This window comes from Argiope bruennichi, chromosome 6 (assembly GCF_947563725.1).
Source record: "Argiope bruennichi chromosome 6, qqArgBrue1.1, whole genome shotgun sequence".
In the NCBI taxonomy this organism is placed as follows: domain Eukaryota; kingdom Metazoa; phylum Arthropoda; class Arachnida; order Araneae; family Araneidae; genus Argiope; species Argiope bruennichi.
In genome coordinates this window covers 13,257,756-13,278,838 of record NC_079156.1, presented here as the reverse complement: position 1 = coordinate 13,278,838, position 21,083 = coordinate 13,257,756, and the positions used below count along the sequence as shown (strand labels likewise).

The window sequence follows — 21,083 nt, the reverse complement described above, 5'->3', positions numbered from 1 at the left end:
TTCATTCACAATGTAAGATATGGTCGTAGGTCAATGTTCATACATTTCTAGAAGTTTTATATGAGCTGTTTATAAAATACATTGCAAGAACTAATTTGTAAACTGGAATCCAACGTTTACAGAGATAAGAAATAGCGATTTAAAAGAAGGGGAGCATTAATAGAGGGAATTATAAAATCAATGTTTAATGTTTCTCATTCACTAAATGACAACACTGTTTCTAACAACAAAAAAAAAGAAGAAAAAACGATATCCACATTCACATGTTTTTTGCAATTTCCCCTCGTGCTCTTAGAAAGACGATTCAATTGAACTGGGAAAAGTGTTGAGCAACTCAACGTTTAAATGACAATCCCGGGCACCCATCTCTCTCAAATGTTCATACCTCTGAAATGTTTGATTAACAATGGATTAGCCCATCCAATAGGAATAACCGACGCTTGTTGCACATGCTCTAGACTGTTTATTTGTTCATTTTTACGAAGTGCTTAGTGGAACAGCGGAAAAAAAAATAAATTTTAATTTCCAATGATATTTTTATAACTAAAAAAGAAAAAAAAAATTCAAATTCTTGTGATTGCCTTCAAGCATAGTGGTAATTATATGGATTAATATATCTTATTCAACCAATTTACTTTATAGTCGAAAAATGAAACTGAACTAATTGAAAAATAATAACAATTAAGTGAAAAGACGCATTCAGTCAACTGGATTCTGCACGTGGAATTGTACAGTGACAGTACATAACTGGTTTGGAGTAAGAGTTATTTAAAAATAAAGATTTTTCAGTTAATTATAGTTTACTTGAGTAATTTGACAAAATCAAGTTAAATCTACCCGGATAGTAATGATGATGCTATTCTTTGTCTCTAAATTCGGAAGTTTTTATTTAAGGTATATATATTTGCTAATTTTGTAAGATTTTCAAGATCTTCCACACATTTCTATCTTCCAAAGAAACTGTTAAATAACAGTTTATAGCACTGTCCTAAAAAGGACCATTATTATTTCTACTAAGTAATTAAATAACCATTAAAATTTTTATCTTTCTACTATTTCTTACTTACAAAAGAATGATAACAACCAGAAAATATTGGAGTGAAATGCAATAATTCAATGAAAACCAATAGATTACTATGATTTATCGTGGCAATCACTTAAACTAAACAAAACAATGGCTTAGAATATAGAAAATCATAAATAATAAAAAATCTCAATTGACATACTTCGTTAAATGTAGCACAATATGATTATCCTTCCCACAAACTTTTGAAAAGCAATATGATGATGGAAGGAACCTAAATATTTCACTGTTGTTTAAAATGGCTGGAAATTAAAGGAATGTAAAATAATTTGAAATAGAAAATAGTATAGAAAATAATTTGATTAAGGATTTGTTGTTGCTACAAAATAATCTCTTGCCCATCTCATTCAGTTTATAATATTCAAGCTTTTTCAGAATATGTTTAGCTTTCCTTGCTAAATGTTTTCAATGAGTAAAAACAACAAGTGTTTAGCTAATATGCATGTAGTCTGGCTCTTCACCCCCTTTCTTTATAGGGGCTGCTGGTGGTGGAAAGGTATTTTCAGGTCTGGTTTTATTATAAATACATTCTTTTGTTCTGAGATATATTACTCAATGATAAATATTGCATTTTTACTTTGCTAAAGAAGATTGTTTGAAAATATGTACATGTATCAAAAAATTTTAATCGTTTCACATTTTATATTTTTAATAATTTTTTAAAAACAATTCTTCTTAAAATAAATTATGGCAGATTTTCATTCCAAACAAGCTTTTACGATTTTTGAAATGAAACTGCTATCGTCAATGATTTTAAAAAATTAGTTCAATAAATAATCTGTAGCAGATTATTAAATGTATTTTCTGCCATTCCAAAACAATGATCAATTTTTTTTTTTTTTTTTTTTTTTTTTTACTGATAGCTAATGTATGCTATAATTAAAAAAAATTTTATACTTGAGGTAAATGCTTGAGGTAAATACAATTTTATATTTGCAGATAAGTTCCAATTAAAAATGACTGATTCACTGCCAAAAGCATCTGGATGGAAGCCTTGGAATCGGGATCGATGGGAAGAAGTAAATGAATTATATGTTCACAAAGTTATTAGTTATACAAATAATTTTATATTAAGAATCAGGGTGTGTTTTTTTTAGTTATTTTGATTTATCAACATTCAATTTTAAGTAATATTCTTTAAAAGTAGATAAACCATTTTTTGTGACATTATAATCGGAAAAAATTATGTTTGAAAAATTTGCATTTTGCAATACTTTAGAATATTTCATTCATTCTTTATCTTATTGAATTTTAAATTTATTTCAGAATTTTGTCAGATTTTAATATGTCTGCTTTTTTTTAGGAGTCAATAAAGTAAATATCGAAGAACCAAAGATACCTATAGTTGAGGGGGGGGGGGGATCAGTTCTAACCAAAACATCCAAATTCTGTAAATTTCATTTTAAAATAAATTTTGAGGCTTAAAATTTCTTTGAAATTGACAGAAATAATGTATATAATTCTTTTTATAAAATTGCCATTATATATTACCTATTTTTTTTTTATCCATACGTTTTGTTCAAAGCTTGAATGGCTGGATTTGTATATAGAAATAAGGATTTTTTTATGATCTGTAGTTATCCTTGTCATTAAAAACTTATTATATATCAGCATAATATATTTCGGTAGATGATTGGTAACATTTACAAAAATATCTAGATAATAATATAGAAAATTGAAGAATTTTCAAGCTGTAATTAGAAGGCTTTTCAGAGGGGGAGGGGATAATATTTCTATTTATAGTTCATTTTGATAATTTTAAATTAGTAGATTAGTCTTTATTATTCTTTTATAATAATCATATGGAAGAATTAAGTATAAAATTGTGTGCTGACAAAGAGAATATTGAAGCTTTCACTATTGGAATTTTTAGACTAGGCTGGCGGCTCTTTAAGTATGCTTGTCAGTCAGGTAAATAACTCCATCAATTTCACACCCAAATGAAGTGGTCTTTTAAATTCATGCTGACATAAAGCTTTGTTTTTACTATTGTTGACTCTATTTAGTATTCAAAACATTGTATGTAATATCTAACATATGGAAAATGTTTTCTTTTCCTCATGTTATGAAAACTTTCTTACTGTTGAGAAAATATTTTTTAAGAACTTGTTTCTGTTTTTTCCTCTATTTTGCAAATAATAATTATATTATGAATTTTTAATATCAGGAATTCGAAATACATCCTGCCTTCAGGACACAACCTATAAAAGAAGGCGAAGAGCTGCCGCCATTGATTGAGGCTTTACAAAACCTAAAATATGATCCTGAGGAAAATACTGCTGAAGGTTTGGATTTTCTATTTTTTACATGGTTGAATGGCTGAACATTCAGCCATATCAGTAAAAGTATTAGCATGAGAAGTCAGATCGACTTTATAAGCAAAGCTGTTACATTCTATTGACTATTCTTGGATATAATTCAGAAGTATTTGAAAATATTTGCTGAAAGAATCAAATTTAGCTCCTAAAAATAATGCATATAACAAACAAATATAATCATGTAACAAATTGGCATTTAAAATGAAATTTATTTATTTTCATGAAAGATTTTTTTTTTATCTCCCAAAGTTCTATTATCACCCATTACATTTTTGCTATTCATATTCATTTTTATTATTAAAATTTTATAAAGTGCTTTTCTTGAATGTAGCATTTGTGTTTGAACAAATTATATCTTTAGCCTGCCAAATGGCTAATTATTCTGAACATTTCTTCTCTAAAATTTTTCTGTCTGAAAATGGGTTCCATAAAAAAAGATATTAACTTGTATGCAAGAAAGGTTCTCTTTATTCCCATCTGTGGCAGGGCTGATTATCTAAATGGCCAGAGACTTTTACCCAATTCTTATCTTTGACCTTTCCCAACTTTTTTTTTCTTTTCTTTTTTTGCTTTAGCCAATTGCAATTCCAAGCTAAAGCCCCTGGTCCCAATTTCATGTTTTAAAAATCTGTTTCTTTTTGGAAGGAAAAAGTTAGAAAAATATTTTTTCTTAAACCAGTTTAAATTTCAAATATATTTTTAAAAATGCTTTTCTTTGATTTGAATGATTAATATGCTCCTCATGTATTTCAGCATTTTTGAAAAAGAAGTCCAAATGTTTTTTTAGCAGCTTTTTAAGACATATTAATGATGGAAGACTTTCAAATGAAAATGTACCAGTATTTTCAGATATAAAATCATGCTAATAATTTAGAACTCTTTGAAATTTTACTAGTAGTGTCTACTGCAAATAAATATTTTTTTCAAGCACATATTAATTTTCTATATCCATGTTTCACATGCTTTATTTTTTTCTAAACTAAGCTACACCAGCAAATAATTCGTCATACCTTAATAGTCACTTTGGAGAAGTCCTTCCTCAGGAGCATACTATGTCTGAGCATTCATGTGCCAGTCGTCATCACCTTGTGTTTGTTGCTTTCTTGTTTATGGCAGTTGCTCCCATCTACAAGCTTCAGACAAAGCCCTATCACCAGATCTTCACCAACACTTGATGTTTTAATAAATCTATACCTAGGCACCTACTTATTTACTAGACACCATCTCTGAACTTTTTTCCTGATATTATCTATCAAACTAATTTTCTCACTATTGTCAAATTAACTCAGCGCACCCACTAAGTTAAATTTGTCCTGAAAACACCAAATTCTTCTCATTCGCAGGACTGGATAGTCACTCCAACTTTTATCGTCCACTTATCAACACAACATGACCCTGAAAGTTATACAAAGAAAAGATCACATATTTAGCAATCCATGCAATGGAAAAACTATTTCCATCATTATGGGACTTGAAAGTCAATCAAGCTGTTGGCTTCTGCCCACTTTTTCACATTATCTGTCACTTACCAGTTGTTGCAATCTCCCAAACTACATTTTCAGCCATCACATGCCCTTACTACTCACAGATTCTTTGCGACAAAATCCCAATTTCCCAGATGTTAGAATCTCTACTTCCTATCTAAGCAATATGCTCCACACATTTTCTAACTGAATTGTTGTTCAGAAACATGCTAATCTAGGTCCATAATTTGAGTATTCTGCTTCTTCACCAAGGCTTCACAGTTGCGAAGGCCACCATACCATCAAATATTATACATTGTACAAACAGTCCAGTAATCAACATTTCTGCTTAATGCAGAACTGTAAAGCCACATTTGCAGTCATCACCCACTCACCATATCCTTAGCAAGATGCTGAAATGTCATTTCTAGGCGCTACAATTAAAAATAATTTTCTACTGATATGGATCCTTCTCCTTGGCAGAATTCATCTGAAGTTCGAAATTCTGTAACTTGGTTTCTTTTCTTTTTTTGCCTTTTTTTTTTCAGAATTCACCCGAGTGGGTAATTCCTGCCAAAAGAAGAGACAGTAAAGGATCCCTACATACCTCAGAGTTGGGACTGTTTTACTCATTTAAAAAAAAAAAAGAGTCCCTGCAGAATACAACTGATGATGACAGTGGAGAATTTTTTTAATTTTGAATCTAAAGCTATTTAGGAATTTATCTCTAAATTCTCCGAAAATTTCAAACCAATAGATAACATATTTTGTCAGGGTTGTTAAGAAAACTGTAAAAATACATGCTTTAAAAATTATCTAAAAATCAAGAAATATTTCTTTGTTTCTTTTCTTTTTCTGACTTTTAAAAAGAAAAAATTTCATGAAAAAAAGTATTAAGTTTCCTTTTCTCCCCAAAAATGCCAATCTCTATGGTTGCAAGAATAAAAGATCATAATCATAGCTTCTAGAAACGAAACAGTATCACTTGTGATTGTGTAATTACTCGTTCCTTTACTACTTTCACTTTATTTTTTTCTTTTGTATATATCAGTTTAGTTTTGATTTGAGAGAGATTTTTTCTTTTTCTATGAGATTCCTATATTGCAGCCAATGAGCATGCACGAGACTTTTGTAACTGTGTGAAAGATTAGAATATATTTCTCTGGAGGGAATAACAACATTCAGTATTTAGAAGCAGTTTGATGCATGCATGAGTTCATTGAATGGTTTGTTTATTATTTGAGAAACTGTGAACCATTCCAAGTAGATTGGAGAATTTTTTAAAAACAATGAGTTCATATATAATATAAATTGAATGGATTAAAAAAAAATCCTGATTTTTCTGCATGTTTTCAAGAAGTTTTGCAAAATCTTACTGCTCATTTTGTTACAAGATAATAACCTAAGGGAATACAGGCATTTGCTAGTCATGTCAAAAGAGGAAAACCTATAAAATTACATACCCATTCTATTTTTTCTTCTTTCTCGCACTCAGAATAAAATATCTAAAAAAATCCAGTTGTTAATATTTTAAAATTATAACAGATATATAATATCTTTGTAAAACCAGTATTCTTTCAGTTGTTATAGGTAGCTTATTAAGAAATTGTTACTTTTTTTTTAAAAAAAAAGGTTGAAACACCCTTTATTAATTCTTGTACATTTTAATTTAACTAGGTTACATATATTGGAACAATATCTTTATTTCAATTTAGTTGTAATTCATTAATGCGATTTCAGAATTAGCTGAAGCGTACAAATGTGATGGGAATGAAAATTTCAGGCTAAAAAAGTATCGCTGGGCTGTTGACAATTACACAAAAGCATTGGAAATAAAGTGCAAAAACGACATTTTAAATGCACAGCTATACGCTAACAGAGCTACTGCTCAGTATTATATAGGTAAGAAAGGTTTCTTATTTATTTATATTGTCCTATTTATTGTGCAATAAATTGACCAATGTGCAAGGACTTTTTTTTTTTTTTGCAATCTTTAGCAATATTTGAAAATTTTTAAAAAATTGAATTAAGTTTGTTTAATTCAATTAAAAGTATTGCCGGATATTTTTAAATTTTACTCTTAAAAAGATGATACACAAACACACAAATCCATGAATTGTGTTTGTGGCTCTAATTAAAATATTACTGAACGTGACCTTGAAGCATTTTTGAGTAATTCATATAGAAGTAATATCAATATGGTATGACATTCTCTTAGCAATGTAGCACTCTAAATTTGATTCACAGATTAAGGAAAACCCTTCTGTGGGAATTAAAAGAAAAAGCTTTGAGAATCTAACAACAAATAAAATGATAAAAGTTTTGATTTTAAAAGATTTCATTTGAAATTTTTGATGCAAGTCTGCTTACTCAAACTTTTTTAAATTTTGAATTTGTTTCCCCATTCATCCAATTTGAAGTACATGTATTTGTCTTTTTAGAAATATGTTGTATAGATTAAAGTTTTTAATTAAATAGCATGCAGTAACAGTGATGCACTTTTCTATTTTAATAAAATTTTTACAAAGTATAGAATTGCTCTTAAATGGATGCTGGAGAATTTATATTGTCAAAAAGAAAATACCTTTATTTAATTGTGTCTAAAGTTTCTTATTTAATTTGAAGTATTTTTTTCATGTATCATCAATGGCTTTCCCAATACTCTAATATCTGCCAATACTTTAATTTATTTAAATTTGATATTAGTTTAATCTTTTTTGGAGGTATTATTATAAAAATAATTTTTTTTTATTAAAGTTAAGATTTCCTCACAATGTTAGTACAAAATGCTTTAATTAAGCTGTTTCCTCTTAATTAAAAAAAACCATAAAAGTATTGAAAAGGATGTTTTATGGTTTTAATATACTATTCTCATAATTTTCTTTCCTTTCTTAATTTTTTTTTATTATTATTCACGTAATGTAACATATTTTGAAGAATCGCTGGAAAATTATCATGATGGATATTTATATTAAAATGAATTTATCTTGCATCCCTATAATATAGGTATGTAATGTATCGCTAATTAATTATATTATGAAAGTACAGAGTTACAAATTTTCTTTTCTGATTGTTTGTTGATTTGGTGTGTGGAAGCAAGATTGGAACACAAAGGTAAATTCCTTTTCATATAAGTTACTATTTTCAAATTCCTTTCAATCCTTAGACGAAAACAAACATGAATGGTCTTCCATAATCTTTCTTGTTTATCTACCAATTTTCTGTTAATTTGATAAATTGAATTTATTTTTCTATCTTCAATATTAAGGTAGTTATTGTAAAAATTTTAACCTCCCCTCTCATGATTTCCACCCCATTTGATCTAGATGACCTATTTATAAACTCATCCAAGGTTTTTACATTTCTAACAAAATATTTCAAACTAGTCAAAATCTAAACATACTCTAGTTGTCCTGTTTGCAAGATAACTTGGACAAAGCATTATATGCATATATATGTTATATATATAAACTTTTGAGCAAAAGATTATCTGTTTTTGATATAGTTTTCACTTGCTTTTTCTTTATACTATCAATTTAAGTTAAGTCTGACTATATCATTTTATCCAGTTAAAGCAAGAATTGAAATATAAAAATCAGCATCAGGTGTTCAACCTGTGTTTTATAAAGTCAGTATTTAAATAATTACTGATTGTGTATTCTAATGTATTTGTAGTAAAACTAATCTTCGTTTTTAAGGTAATTACAAGAAAGCTTTGAAAGACGCTGAAGAATCAAAGAAATTAAAGCCGGATCACTTAAAGGCATTGCAACGAGGTTAGTAATGATTTTTGTGATATTCTTTAATGGTTTTTGGATTGATTATCAAATATTAATATACAATTTTTCTGTTTAAATTTGACTTTCCTTACCTTTATTGGGGGATAGGGGAGTCTAAACACTTTTTTTTTTTCGAAATGACATTTTTTTCCCCTATGAACACTTCTCCTAATGTGTGCAAAATGTATTTTTCTCCCAATATATTTTGCTCATGAAATGTTAATATATAAAGTGAGAATCAAAAGAGAAAAAGCATGCATCCATCCTTTATTTTAATTATTTTATCAACCTATAATATAAGTATGTGAAATACAGAAGATTTTCCGGTATAATTTAATTGTTTATAAACATTAATTAAAAATAAAATACAAAAAAAAAAAAATAGTACTTAAATACGAGGCCTTGAATTTTATACTTATTCAATGTTTTATGTTACAGGTTTTAACTTACTGTACTGTTCAGAATACTGAACATTTAAATTCCATTCATTTATTGCTACTCTCTGACACACTTAGAATCATGTTATGTTTATCTGATATAAGGACATAATCTGTAAAAATAATTCCCATGGTATCTTATTGAGATTTCTTCAAGTATAATTTTAATATGAAATTCAGTCCAGGAAACATGATGGAATAAAGTCCTGCTATTCTAACTAAAGAATGCTAAGGCATACTTTAGTTAGAAAATAGAGATCTATGTCAGACATTATATCCCTGTTTGAAGAACTCTAGCTTAGTATTTATTCCATGATTTAATAGGCAAAAAAGATCAGCATGTCGGCAAAAAAAAAAAAAAAAAAAAAAAAAAAAAACTGAACATTTGAGATTTTATTATATATATATATAGATATATAGATATAGATATCTTCTTTTTAAATCTGTAAAATTTTGATTTGAAAAATTGCAACTGAAAATTTATTCTGAATTAAAAGATGTTTTTTTTATAAGGAGTTTTTCAGAAATTAGTTTTTAAACCGAAGAAATACTGCTGAATTACTGAGAAAATGCACCAAGCTATAGACTCATATAACATATTTACTTAATCTTTACCTTCAAAGGAGCAATAAAATTCGAATTATAATTTTTTCATCTAAATTTCACTAATAGTTTTCCTCTAAAAAAACTTATAAATTAATAAATTTAAAAAGATTAAAAATTAGGTAATTTTTTGTGATGAAGTTGCAATTTTCTTTACCTTGGAGCTTAATTGGCTAGTGTTGATTTTATTTATGACCTGCCATTTGATATGCCTCACTTGATTAAGTAAAAATGTTTTCTTACTGTTCTGAATTCATCACTGCATTTGATTTACATGCATAAAAATTATGCACTTTTTTTTAATGAAATCTATGTTTCTTTCAGGTGCCATGTGTTGTTTTCAGATGCAGGAATGGGCTGATTGCCTTGTTTGGTGTCATGAAGGATTGAATGTAAGTATTTTGCCTTTTTTTTGTGATTATTTTTTGTTTGTTTGTTTTAACACCTTTAAAAATTTGTAGTATTTTAGCTCAAAGGTATTGAATTCAAAGTCTAACATGGCCAAATAAGTAAGGTCTAAATTAGTGTGGATGGAAAAGGGAAAGAATTTGTGAGAGTTATTAAAAATGTATTGATTGGGAATTTATTAAAAAAATCATAATAAAACAAAACAAACTCATTCGTAAAGCTGTTGCCATCTTATCTTCTTATGAAGAGTATTATTTACTGTGACTGTTTTTAAAACTTCCCTAAAGTAAATTTTAATCACATTGTTGTAACAGATGACAGTACTTTTTTATATCTCTCTACATATATTCTATACAGGTACAAATATAAAAAAAGAAAGTTTTCAGTAAAGATTTTAAAATAACTTTAATTACAAATTTGATTTTTTTTTTTACATTCAAAATTTAATATAAAGCAAAAGTTAATATTTTTTCTGGATTTTTTTGAAAACATATTTGTTTCTTTAAAAGAAGGTAAGAGTAATATTAGAAGATATATTAGGTTCCAGTTTGGAGATCTCTTAAAAATATTTGTTCCTCAAGTAGAAAACTACATATTTTTTAATTCGTTGTTTTGTTTAATTTGGTTTATGGTAGCAGCAATTCAATGAATAATTAAAAATTGAATTTGTTCTTCCTGTGGATAGTCAAAATAATCTTAAATTTACTATCCTTAAAAAAATCAATTTGCCCTTGATTTTTTTTTCATTATTGTTAATTTGAATACTGACCAATTAAAAAAAATTATGTATTGTAAGTAATAATAGTAATTATATGTAAGAAATAAGTAATGTAAGCTGTTGGCATGTACAATTGTAGTAATAACTGTTATGAAAATTTTTTAGTACATTTTACCTGAAATTTAATGTTTTAATATTTTAAAACTTAAATAAGTATTGAGAAATATTTGAAACTTATATATTTACTACTTAAAAACATGATATTTTACTTAATATTTAAAATCTCAAATCAGTATAAGTACTAAGTATGCATTTATTATAGTAATTTCAATGCATAAATATTGATTACAGTTAAAAGAATTGTCTTCCTTTCAGGTGGCTCCTGGTGATAAGACTCTTCTTGATTTAAAGATTAAAGCTGAAGAGGAAAAAGTAATTATCCCCCATTCATTTTTACTATGAACTGCAGTATCATTTTTGTATTTAAAAAATTGATGTGAGCAGAAATAATGCTTGGGATCTTACTTGATTTTTTTCACCTTTATCTCCAAGCAAATAAGTATGATGAATTCATTTGCCATCTAATTTTAAATAATTATCTAGCAATTGTTAATTAAAAGTTTGAATCACATTGCATTTCATTATGAATTTTTACTGTCAAATATGGAATAATCTGAAAGACAGTATTATATAATCCCAGTCAAGCTTGAAACCCTTGGATTAAGAAACACTGCTACTAACAATTAATTGCTGTTTTTAAAATTTTTGAAATATTTTTTATGACAGATAAATTCTCTCTGTATATACATTTACGATTTTTATTCCACTTAATATGCATTGAATGTTATAGTGCATCCAGAACATATATATATATATATAGATATAGAGAGAGAGAGCACATGCAGTGCACAGAAATTTGTTCCCATTCAGGAATGGTAACAGGAAATTGATTGTATATTATATATGAATGTTTCTGATTACTATATTGAACATTTTTATAGCTGCACTTAATGCTCCACAAATTAATAGAGCTGGAAAATATTATTAGAAATGTTTTATTGGTGGAAACAAGCAGATGCTAAACAGATAGTTTATTGAAGGAGGAAAATGAGTATAATTGTTACCAGATAGGTAATTGCTGTGAGTTAATTATGGATATTGATAATCATATCTTTCACTTCTTTTTCACTTTTTCAGATTTTCACTTCTTTTTTTATTTTGCTGTATGTAAACTTATCAATTTGCATGCATTTCTGCAGTAATATGTAACAGATTGGTTGCAATAAATTAATATTTTGGAATTGTTTTAAATAACAAGATGCAATTTCAAAATAATGCATTCCATATTCATTTAATAGGATGAAAAAGAACTGTGAATATGCTGGTCATCAAAAGTGGCTAGTTTCTTAGTTAGAATATTTTGGTTAGAGTTTACCGATTTAAAGAGGCTTTCATATAAATTATCTGTTCATATTGATTGAGACTTATATTCATTTATAAATACTTGTGTGCCTTAAATCACTTTTTTTTCAGTGCACAAAAACAAGAGTCGCTTATTTAAAATTATGAAACATATAAGCATACATTGTTATATTAATTATTTCCCACAGGAATTGTTATAAATACTTAAAATAATAAATTATCTCTGATAAAAGTATTTTTTTTATTCCACAAATGACCCTAGATATCATTGTACCTAGGGCCATTTCCTGAGAGTTAGGGAGATAATACATCACAAATTCATAATATTTCTTAAAAGTCTTACTTCCACAATTCATAATACTTAGAAGTCTTACTTTATTAAAATTTGAATGATTTTATCCTCTTGCAAGACTAAGCTTTAACTCATTTCCTTCACATGTGTAACTGTATCTAAATGACACAGCTCCAAGATGAAGATGAGAGCAACATGATCCTGATCATTTTATGTTGCCTTCAAGATTACTAAATTTTTCCTCTTTTCATTTTTGTTTGTCGAAATACATAAAAGACAGCAAGTATGTGCATACTACTTAAGCTACCTACTCTTCAAGATCTATGAGATCAAATAATTGCATAAGTGAGTTCAATAACCAGAGGCCAATTACTTAATATGCAGCAATTCCATGTTTGTCACATAACAAATGAAGTTCATGCTGAATGAATATAATAAAACTTTGAACTTTCATCTATAAACTGATATATTGTATGTGTGAATCTATTGTTCATTGGAATAAAATATTTCAAATCTGCTCCCTTTATTTATTTATATTTTTTAATAGCATGTTTATATATCTATATATTAAATTTGAAATTATAAATATTTCTTAAATATTATGTCTTCCAACGATCAATGCCTATGTCAACAATTAAAAATCATTCTTTGTCATTCTTTAATTTCCTAATAGTTTCAAATAAATTATAAGTGAAACTCAAATCCTTTAATAAAATAAGCTTACAATTTATTTTGAATTCCCCCCCCCCCCTTAAAGCGTAAGAGATATTCTGATATAGTTAGTACTGGAAAGTTTTCTAATCTAAATGAAACATATACAAGTATTTGTGATTTGGGTGGGTGGGTCTGTATAAAGTATGATGCATCTAAAATATTATTTTTTTTTTAATAAGATATTTATATATATATATTCTGTTGTAGAAAGTTGCTCAGCGAAACAAAAGAAAGGCACTTGTAGTAGAAGCTAAGAAGAAGAAAAAACTAGAAGAATTGAAAAATGCTTTAAAGGTAAATCTGTTTACTTTTTTTATCTCCTTTTGGAATTATTTTTTGGTTCTTTAAAGCTTAATTAACTAGGATGATGATAATTCAAAGTATACTTTATTGAGTACAAGGATGATGTTGGGTTCCAGGTGATTGTATAAGCTTTTTCTCCTCTGCAGTAGAAAGCATGCTATTTTATATGTACCATAATCATGTCCCTTATCCCCATTTTTTGACGAGAAGGTAGAGACCTTCTTTGCAATACATCATAGCTAGTCTTTCAGTTTTAACTTAAAGGCTCTATGCCAATGACATATTGTTATAAACATGTTTACTTTTTCTTTGTGATATTATTGAATAATAAATCTACTTAGTTCTGTCATTTAGAATATTTTTATTGATATGGAATTTATATTTCTAACTTAAGTCTGCTTTTAAAATAATGCCTCCATATACATATTGCATTTAGGAATGGATTTTAATTACAATTAAGAAAGAATAAAAATAAGAGTGCTGACAGAGAATAAGGAAATATCTTATACATGTGAATTTTGAATAGCATGAATAGATTTAGTGATTCTCCACTTTCATATAAGGGATGTTCCTCTATGCATTAATGTACATTTATTTATTTATTTTAAAGAGAGGAAGACATTAGAATATAAGCTGACAGTATAAAAAATTATAAAATTAAATTATTTGAGCTAAAATAATTTTCAAAATGTACTCTTTTTTTGTAACAAATTAGAGATGAAAGCTACCAAGTTCAAATTTTGAAAATAAGCATGTGAGAATTTAGTTTGATAAGTAGCTGACTATCAAATGGTTATTTTTTAATTCACCACAATTTCAATTGGTTGCTTACCTCTTAGGTACTGATTAGTGCAAATAATTTTTTATATCTATAACCATAGACCCAAATTTATTCTGATTTCACTACAAAAGTATTTCGCTACAAAATTTATTCTGAGTATGTTCATTATTTGTAGTAAATTATGAATGCTTTACTAGCAACGTGAAAATGTAGAATATGATGCAATAGATGATATATTTATAAAAACATTTCTCTGAGAATGAGAATTACTTAGGATATCTGTAACTGCTACAGTGTGAAGCAATATATTTTCTATTTTTATTATACTTATGGAGAAAAATCCCATTTTTCTTAGTGAATACAATAGATAATTGAAATTGAATGCTAAACAAAACAACTTTAAGGGGATAAGTAAACAATGTAAGTGAACGCCATAAATTATTGAATTAAATTGTTTTAATTATTATTATTTATTGTATTTTTGTTACTCTTATTGATTTGAGTTCATGAGTCAGATGAATACATTAAAGTAAATTTTCATTTTTGTCATAATTCTAAATATTATAAAAAGGAATTATGAAGTTTTGTGAGCAAATATTCAATGTAATTAATAAAATATAAATTGATAAGTTTGTATATTAAATGTTTATTTGTTGTAATCAATTATAAACAGCAAAAGTGAAATAACGGGTGAGGAGGATTAAAGCTCGTGATTGTAGCTAGGATCATAAAAAAACAGTTATATGAAATGCTTCGACTTCTTAATTCTTTATTGTCAATGAACAAAAATAAATTTAAAGCTATAATTTAAATTCAAAATACATATGAAAAATTATATTTTATTTTTATTAAATATTAATTTTGCATTTTTTTTCTCTTTTTGAAAGTATCTAAAAATTATTATTATTATTGCAATGAATATTTTTTATTGTGGGAATCTAAGTATAATGATTTAAACATTTTTTTTTTTTTAGGAGAGAGGTATCCGCCTAGCTGATGAAGATATTGCACAATGCAAAAGACCTGTTCATCCAGCACTGTCAGATGCGATGGTTTGTTTGAATGAGGGGAAATTAGTGTGGCCAGTTATTTTCCTCTATCCAGAGTATGGAACAACTGACTACATCAAAGATTTCTGTGAAGATTCCAGGTGCAAAAATTTTTTTACTTTTGTGTAATAGTTTATTTGATTTTAAATGGTTAAAATGAATATTTAACACCAGCCAGAAGCAAATTTTAAGCTTAGGAAGACCTAAAGGTATAGAAGCATTGCAGTTTCTATAGAAAATCTTTGTTTCAAAATGTGAAAAAAAATCAGATTCAATGTATTAATTTTTCTTTTTATTGATGGTTTAAAAAAACCCTTCAACTTTAAAGAAAGAAATGATTGTTAGTGCTTTGTTATCACACATTTGTTAAAATAAATGAAGTTTGGCTTCTTGTGTGATTTAAAATCTAAAATATGGTTCTATAAATAAATTTAGAACATTATAGTTTGATGAAAACTTAGTTAATAGTTAAGATATGTGTTATATTTGATGGTTATTAACTAAATGATATTAAGTTGCTAGATCTTTGTGATAAATTGTTAGATTGACTGGTCTGCAAATATATTTGTTGTGAATTTGATATACTTTGCCTGTATTATTTTTTAATATTTCAAGTTATTTTGTTATTCTAGTTTTATGGACCATTTAAATATTATGTTTGATCCTAAGAATCATCCAGACTGGGATGCAAATCATGAATATATTGCTGAAAATCTTCAGGTATTTTATTTTTCTTAAACCTTACATGAAATATACAAATGTGCTTATAAACTATACAAATTTTCAATTTCCTTTATCTTGTTTTGTAAGTCTTTTTTTTTTATGATACAGAAAATGGAATCTATTTATGAAAATCTGATTCATTAGTCATGATTTAATTTTGATATTATTATAAGTGTGAAGAATTATCTAGCACTTTCTATAAGCAATATTTTTTTTAACAAATTATAGATAGAAACAAGTTGTATTTTTTTTTTTTTTTAATAAAACTTATGATACTGAACAAACAAACCAGTTTTTAAATTAAATGCCTGCATATCTTCAAGAAATTTCAGCTTTAATATCTTCATACTTGTCTTTTTTATTTAGACTGAATTAATGAATTACTACTCAAAAATTTGGACATCTCAAAACCTCCCAGAGCCTAAATGTTTTCACTTTGGGTTATGGAATTAGTTTTTAAATTTGAATGAATGGCTTTTTTTTTTTCCAATTCACATTTCTAAAATTTAAGAATACTTATCCACACAAATTTAAGAAATAATATATATAGTTTTATATATATTTATCTGCATTTAAACTGAGTCTAAAAAATGGGAAAAGCTGGTTCTACTATTTGGAGGGTTGATACACTTTTATATTTAAAAAATGCAAAATTAAAAATTAAAAAAATTAAAAAAAAAACTTTACATATTAACTTAAATAGACAGATAGATTAATATATAATATTGGACATTTATGAACATACTATTTTTTGAGATCACTAACAATTTTCTTTAAAAATTCCAATGTTTTAGATAGTATTTTTATTATTTATAATTTAAATAATTTTAGGTAATTTGATCCATTGCTATTTGAAGTACTAAGATTTCATTCAGTTATTTCAAATAATAGCCATGGTTACAAATTTAAAAAAAGTAATATCCACTATTCTTGTACTAATCTTGATATGCCAAAATGTTTTAAGAGGATAGCTGCGCATATTTTTTTAAATCTTATAACAAACAAAATAAAAAAGTTTTGCCTATACTACATTGAAATATAAACAGAAGGGAAATCAAATGGAACTGAAATGAAAAATTTGTTGTTGTTTCTTATGGCACTTGCCATGGACAAGCCCGCTGTCGAAGACAGCCGATTAAGCCTGAGGGGGAGCGCCTCTTGTTTCTATAGTAGCGCCATCTAGGGCCAAGAGAACAACTTAGCTACACACACGTCACAACCCTTTTTATGGGGCGGACTTCATTCACGCAACCACAGATCGTAATTTAGACCTGAATCAGAGAACGATCACCCCTGATCCAGTACCCCCAGTTGTATTACTCTCGACATGGAGGACTTTGTGACCACGACAGATTTATATGCGCGTCAGCCACCAAGCGCTCGGGGAATCTTCGGCTGGCGGGGTTCGAACTCGCAACCTAAGGGACACGAATCCGATGCTCTACCAACCAGGCTATCCCGGCCTATGAAAAATTTAACAGTGTTGAATGATTTTTTTTCATCTGATAGATAAACCAATATTCAATAGAAATTGAAAAACATCAAAAATTATGTATATTATAGATTTCTATCTTCTTAATATTTTTTAAAATTTTTTGTTTAGATATAATTTGACTAAACTTTATTTTTATTTTATTTTCAGATGTACTTCACACATGGAAAGATTCTTGTGCCTTTTGACAAGACTAAAACTCTCCGAGAAATTTTATCTCAGTACAGGTACAATTTGTTTATTTAATTTTATATGTTAATTTTGTTCTTATACTTCTTTGATAATGCTATTATCAAAGCATTATAGCAACTATATGAACAATATCTTAAAAGTTAGGAGGGTTGTATTAAAAAAGGAAACGGAAATTCCTCTCCTAGATATTATTGTGTGTGTAACTCACTAAATATAGAGAAATGTGAAAATTCTTATTAATTTACTATTAAACATTATTTGTTTGCATCTGTAAAAGATTCAGAATTACTACTCTGACTTTTCATTTTGTAATCTTGATGTATTCCAATTGTAATTTAGAAAAATTATTAAATCAAGAATACTGTTTTGGCTATTGTTCTTTTGCCCCTGATTTGCACAATCTCTATAGTTCTATAGTCATGATAACTTGGATGCAAATTACTTTTTCACTCAATAGAGAAGCAGTGTCATGTTTAAAATTATCACTGCTGATTATTCATATTTGTTTGTATTAGTAGCTCATCTAATATGTGTTGCCTTTTTCCAGTAGTGAGTTGAATCTGAAATTTTACACAGATCTTGAATGTTGGTATAAAGACCATATGCCAAATTGTGTCATTTAGCTTCCAAATTTTTAATTCAAATTAAGTAATTTATTGTCAGCTAGGCATTTGCAATCCCTCCTACTTTTTTTTTTTTTTTTTTTTTTTTTTTTTAGAGATTTACACATTGCAAGGAAAAGAATGTTCTTATTGATAAGAAGTGATGTGACAAAAGTAATGACAATTAGAAAAGTTTTTTTTCCCCCTACATTTACCACGTTTATCTTTTTTAAGTTTATGTACTTTAACACATGAGTGCCTTTGCTATGATCTTCAAGATTGTTATTTACTTGTTCGTTCCACTAAGCCCCTGACAATAAGTTTCTCCAAGTTTTGGAAATGATCTTTTGTGTCTATTTTTGGGTATTTGCAAATTTTGTGGTTAAATGTTTCATTATGTGAGAATCAAATTTCTGTCTTGAATGTTTGATAAAATTGTGTTATTTTTAAAAAACTGTTTATAATCCTATATTTATATGTAGCTATTAATTCAGTGCTATTAGTTTCAGTTCTAGAATTCAGTAAATCTTATGTCTTCAAGTAAATATATACAAGGTTAAACAGAAAATTAGGTTTGATTTCTTATAAAACATAAACCAACACAGATTTTTCTAAAAGCTCTTTTTTATTTAAAAAAAATGACACATTTTTCTACATAGTTTCCAGATTTGTTTAAATATTTGTCATAATGTTCTACAAGCTTTTTTATGCTTAAGTAATTGAAGTTTGCCACCTGTGAGTATGATCAATCATTTGTGTTAAAGCAATTACTGCTGAGAAAATCCTTTAGGTAGTGGAACAAGGAGAAATTGCTCAATGTCAGGACTGAACTGTATGGTGGTTGGTCAGTTTGTTCTCATCTAAAAAATCTGATCAGATTTTAGGTGTGAATGGCAGAATGGGGTTTGGCATTGTCATGCAGCAACAGAACTTCAGACGTTAGAAGGTTACATTGTTTCATTGCTTATTCTGCATTGCATGAAGAATTTTTGTCAGAGTAGCACAGTAAGCAGCTGCATTTATTGTTATCCTTTCCTATATAAACTCAACTGATAATACTCTATGTTTATCTCAAGCCATGGTTGCCATAACTTTTTGTATTGAGATTGTACGTTTGGCATTGATTCTGATTATTGGTATCTTGTGTCACCATTTCATTCACTGACATTTAAACTCTGCACTCATGTGAGAAACCAAATCTCGTCCTCTGTGATAATATTCCTTAAAAATTGATTATCTTCACAATGGTGGTTCTAAAAATCAAGACCTCAAGCCATTCTTTCCATTCATCCTCAGTAAGCAGCCTGGGACCCAAATGTGGTAGAATTTTCAAAATTAAAAATTTTTAGGTAGAATTTTGTGCTAAGTGGTACTTTGCTGTCACTCATTGCATTGGGGCCATACACCTCACTTATCTGATGATGAATTTCCTCTGCTTAGATGTTTCTTCCTGTCAAAAACTGTATAATTGATCATATTTCTCTGACAACTGGCTTATCAATTGCTATAAACAGTTTGAACTGGCACTATAAACAGCAGAATGCAACAATATCAATATAAATGGCATTGTTTGATGAGCAAGTCATGCAAAAAGTCGGTTGCATAAGCTTTTCAATGTTCGCTCGACATTTGACTCGCTACAGTGATTCGGACCTTATTTCCAAATAACACTTGTGTGCATATATATATATTTGCAAAGTGCATTCCCACCAGATTCTTTTTATTGGTCATTCACTTTAACTTCTCAGCACTTTGGCTTGAAATTATATTGGAGCTCTCTTGCTTCTTATTACTTAAGATTCGATATTTGTTCTTTAATTATCAAAAAGGAAAAAAAGTTCATTTGCTGTCCAGTGATGCAAAATCTACAAAGCTTGTTCCGAGATCGAATATGTTTGCAGCAATTGCTAATATCAGCTTCAGGACTAGATAGTTGTGGATTTGAAACGCATCAGTAGGGTCAATTATGGAAGTGTAAAGAAAAGTGTCTAATTCTAGTATCGCACTTGTTATTTGATGGTGGTTTAAAATGATGAGATCCATTCTGAGTCAAAACAAGTCTTTAAATCCAAGACGTGTCGATCAAATTTTGTTTAATTGATTACTTTTTTTTTACTCTTACATGATTACAATTTTGAGCAGTCTGTTACTTAATTACATAAATTAATGTTAGATATATTCATGTTGAATAGGTTGCAAGAATATTGGTTGTAGGTGACATGCAATTAGTTGACCATCTATTTCATAAGTTTCAAATTCTTGCCTAACTTATTAAACTTGTCACTTTCTTATGTGTATATTTTTATGGTAGTTCTTTTATAACTATATATTTGTCTTTCAGGTACACAGTGCATGGTCTTACTCCCTGTTTCACTATCACCGTCCGTGGTTCTGACTTTGACCAGTCGTTTAGAGACAAACATACTGTTCGTACAGATTTTCTTAGGATTCAAAAATAGATTAAGATTTGTTTGTGATTTTCTTATACAGATTTCATGTTCTATCATACAAAGCAGCCAAATAAATATTTCTTGAAATTTATGATGTATTTTCTTCTGTCAATGCATTAATAATTGTTTTTATTGTATGGCAGTAGTATTGAATGATGGTTCTTCCATTCAGGCTGTAAAGCTGCAGCCACTCTGTAATGAATGTAAAATGACATTCTCTCTTTCTGTAATCTGTTTTTTTTCATTCAACATT

General features: G+C 27.9%; 1 protein-coding gene across 3 annotated transcripts; it reads left to right on the top strand.

The window, feature by feature from the left end:
• The first annotated feature begins 434 nt into the window (after nt 1–434).
• On the top strand, nt 435–20,921 carry LOC129971186 (tetratricopeptide repeat protein 4-like). 3 transcript variants are annotated; one of them, XM_056084731.1, is made up of 12 exons: nt 435–595; nt 2,024–2,103; nt 3,252–3,369; nt 6,606–6,767; nt 8,564–8,641; nt 10,009–10,076; nt 11,186–11,242; nt 13,446–13,532; nt 15,297–15,472; nt 16,004–16,091; nt 17,737–17,813; nt 20,722–20,921. In XM_056084731.1, exons 2-12 carry the CDS (start codon nt 2,041–2,043, stop codon nt 20,837–20,839), a joined length of 1,092 nt encoding a protein of 363 aa, XP_055940706.1. In that variant the 5' UTR covers nt 435–595; nt 2,024–2,040; the 3' UTR covers nt 20,840–20,921. The 3 variants fall into 3 exon arrangements, with proteins under 3 accessions (XP_055940706.1, XP_055940709.1, XP_055940708.1); XM_056084734.1 differs by lacking the exon at nt 435–595 and adding an exon at nt 611–757; XM_056084733.1 differs by lacking the exon at nt 435–595 and adding an exon at nt 757–894.
• The last annotated feature ends 162 nt before the right edge of the window (nt 20,922–21,083 follow it).

Excerpts from the sequence above, each read along its gene's own strand:
- LOC129971186 (XM_056084731.1), top strand. The coding sequence starts at position 2,041 with ATGACTGATTCACTGCCAAAAGCATCTGGATGGAAGCCTTGGAATCGG. Across the intron at positions 3,370-6,605 it reads TGAGGAAAATACTGCTGAAG|AATTAGCTGAAGCGTACAAA; the intron begins GTTTGGATTTTC and ends ATGCGATTTCAG. Across the intron at positions 11,243-13,445 it reads TTAAAGCTGAAGAGGAAAAA|AAAGTTGCTCAGCGAAACAA; the intron begins GTAATTATCCCC and ends ATTCTGTTGTAG.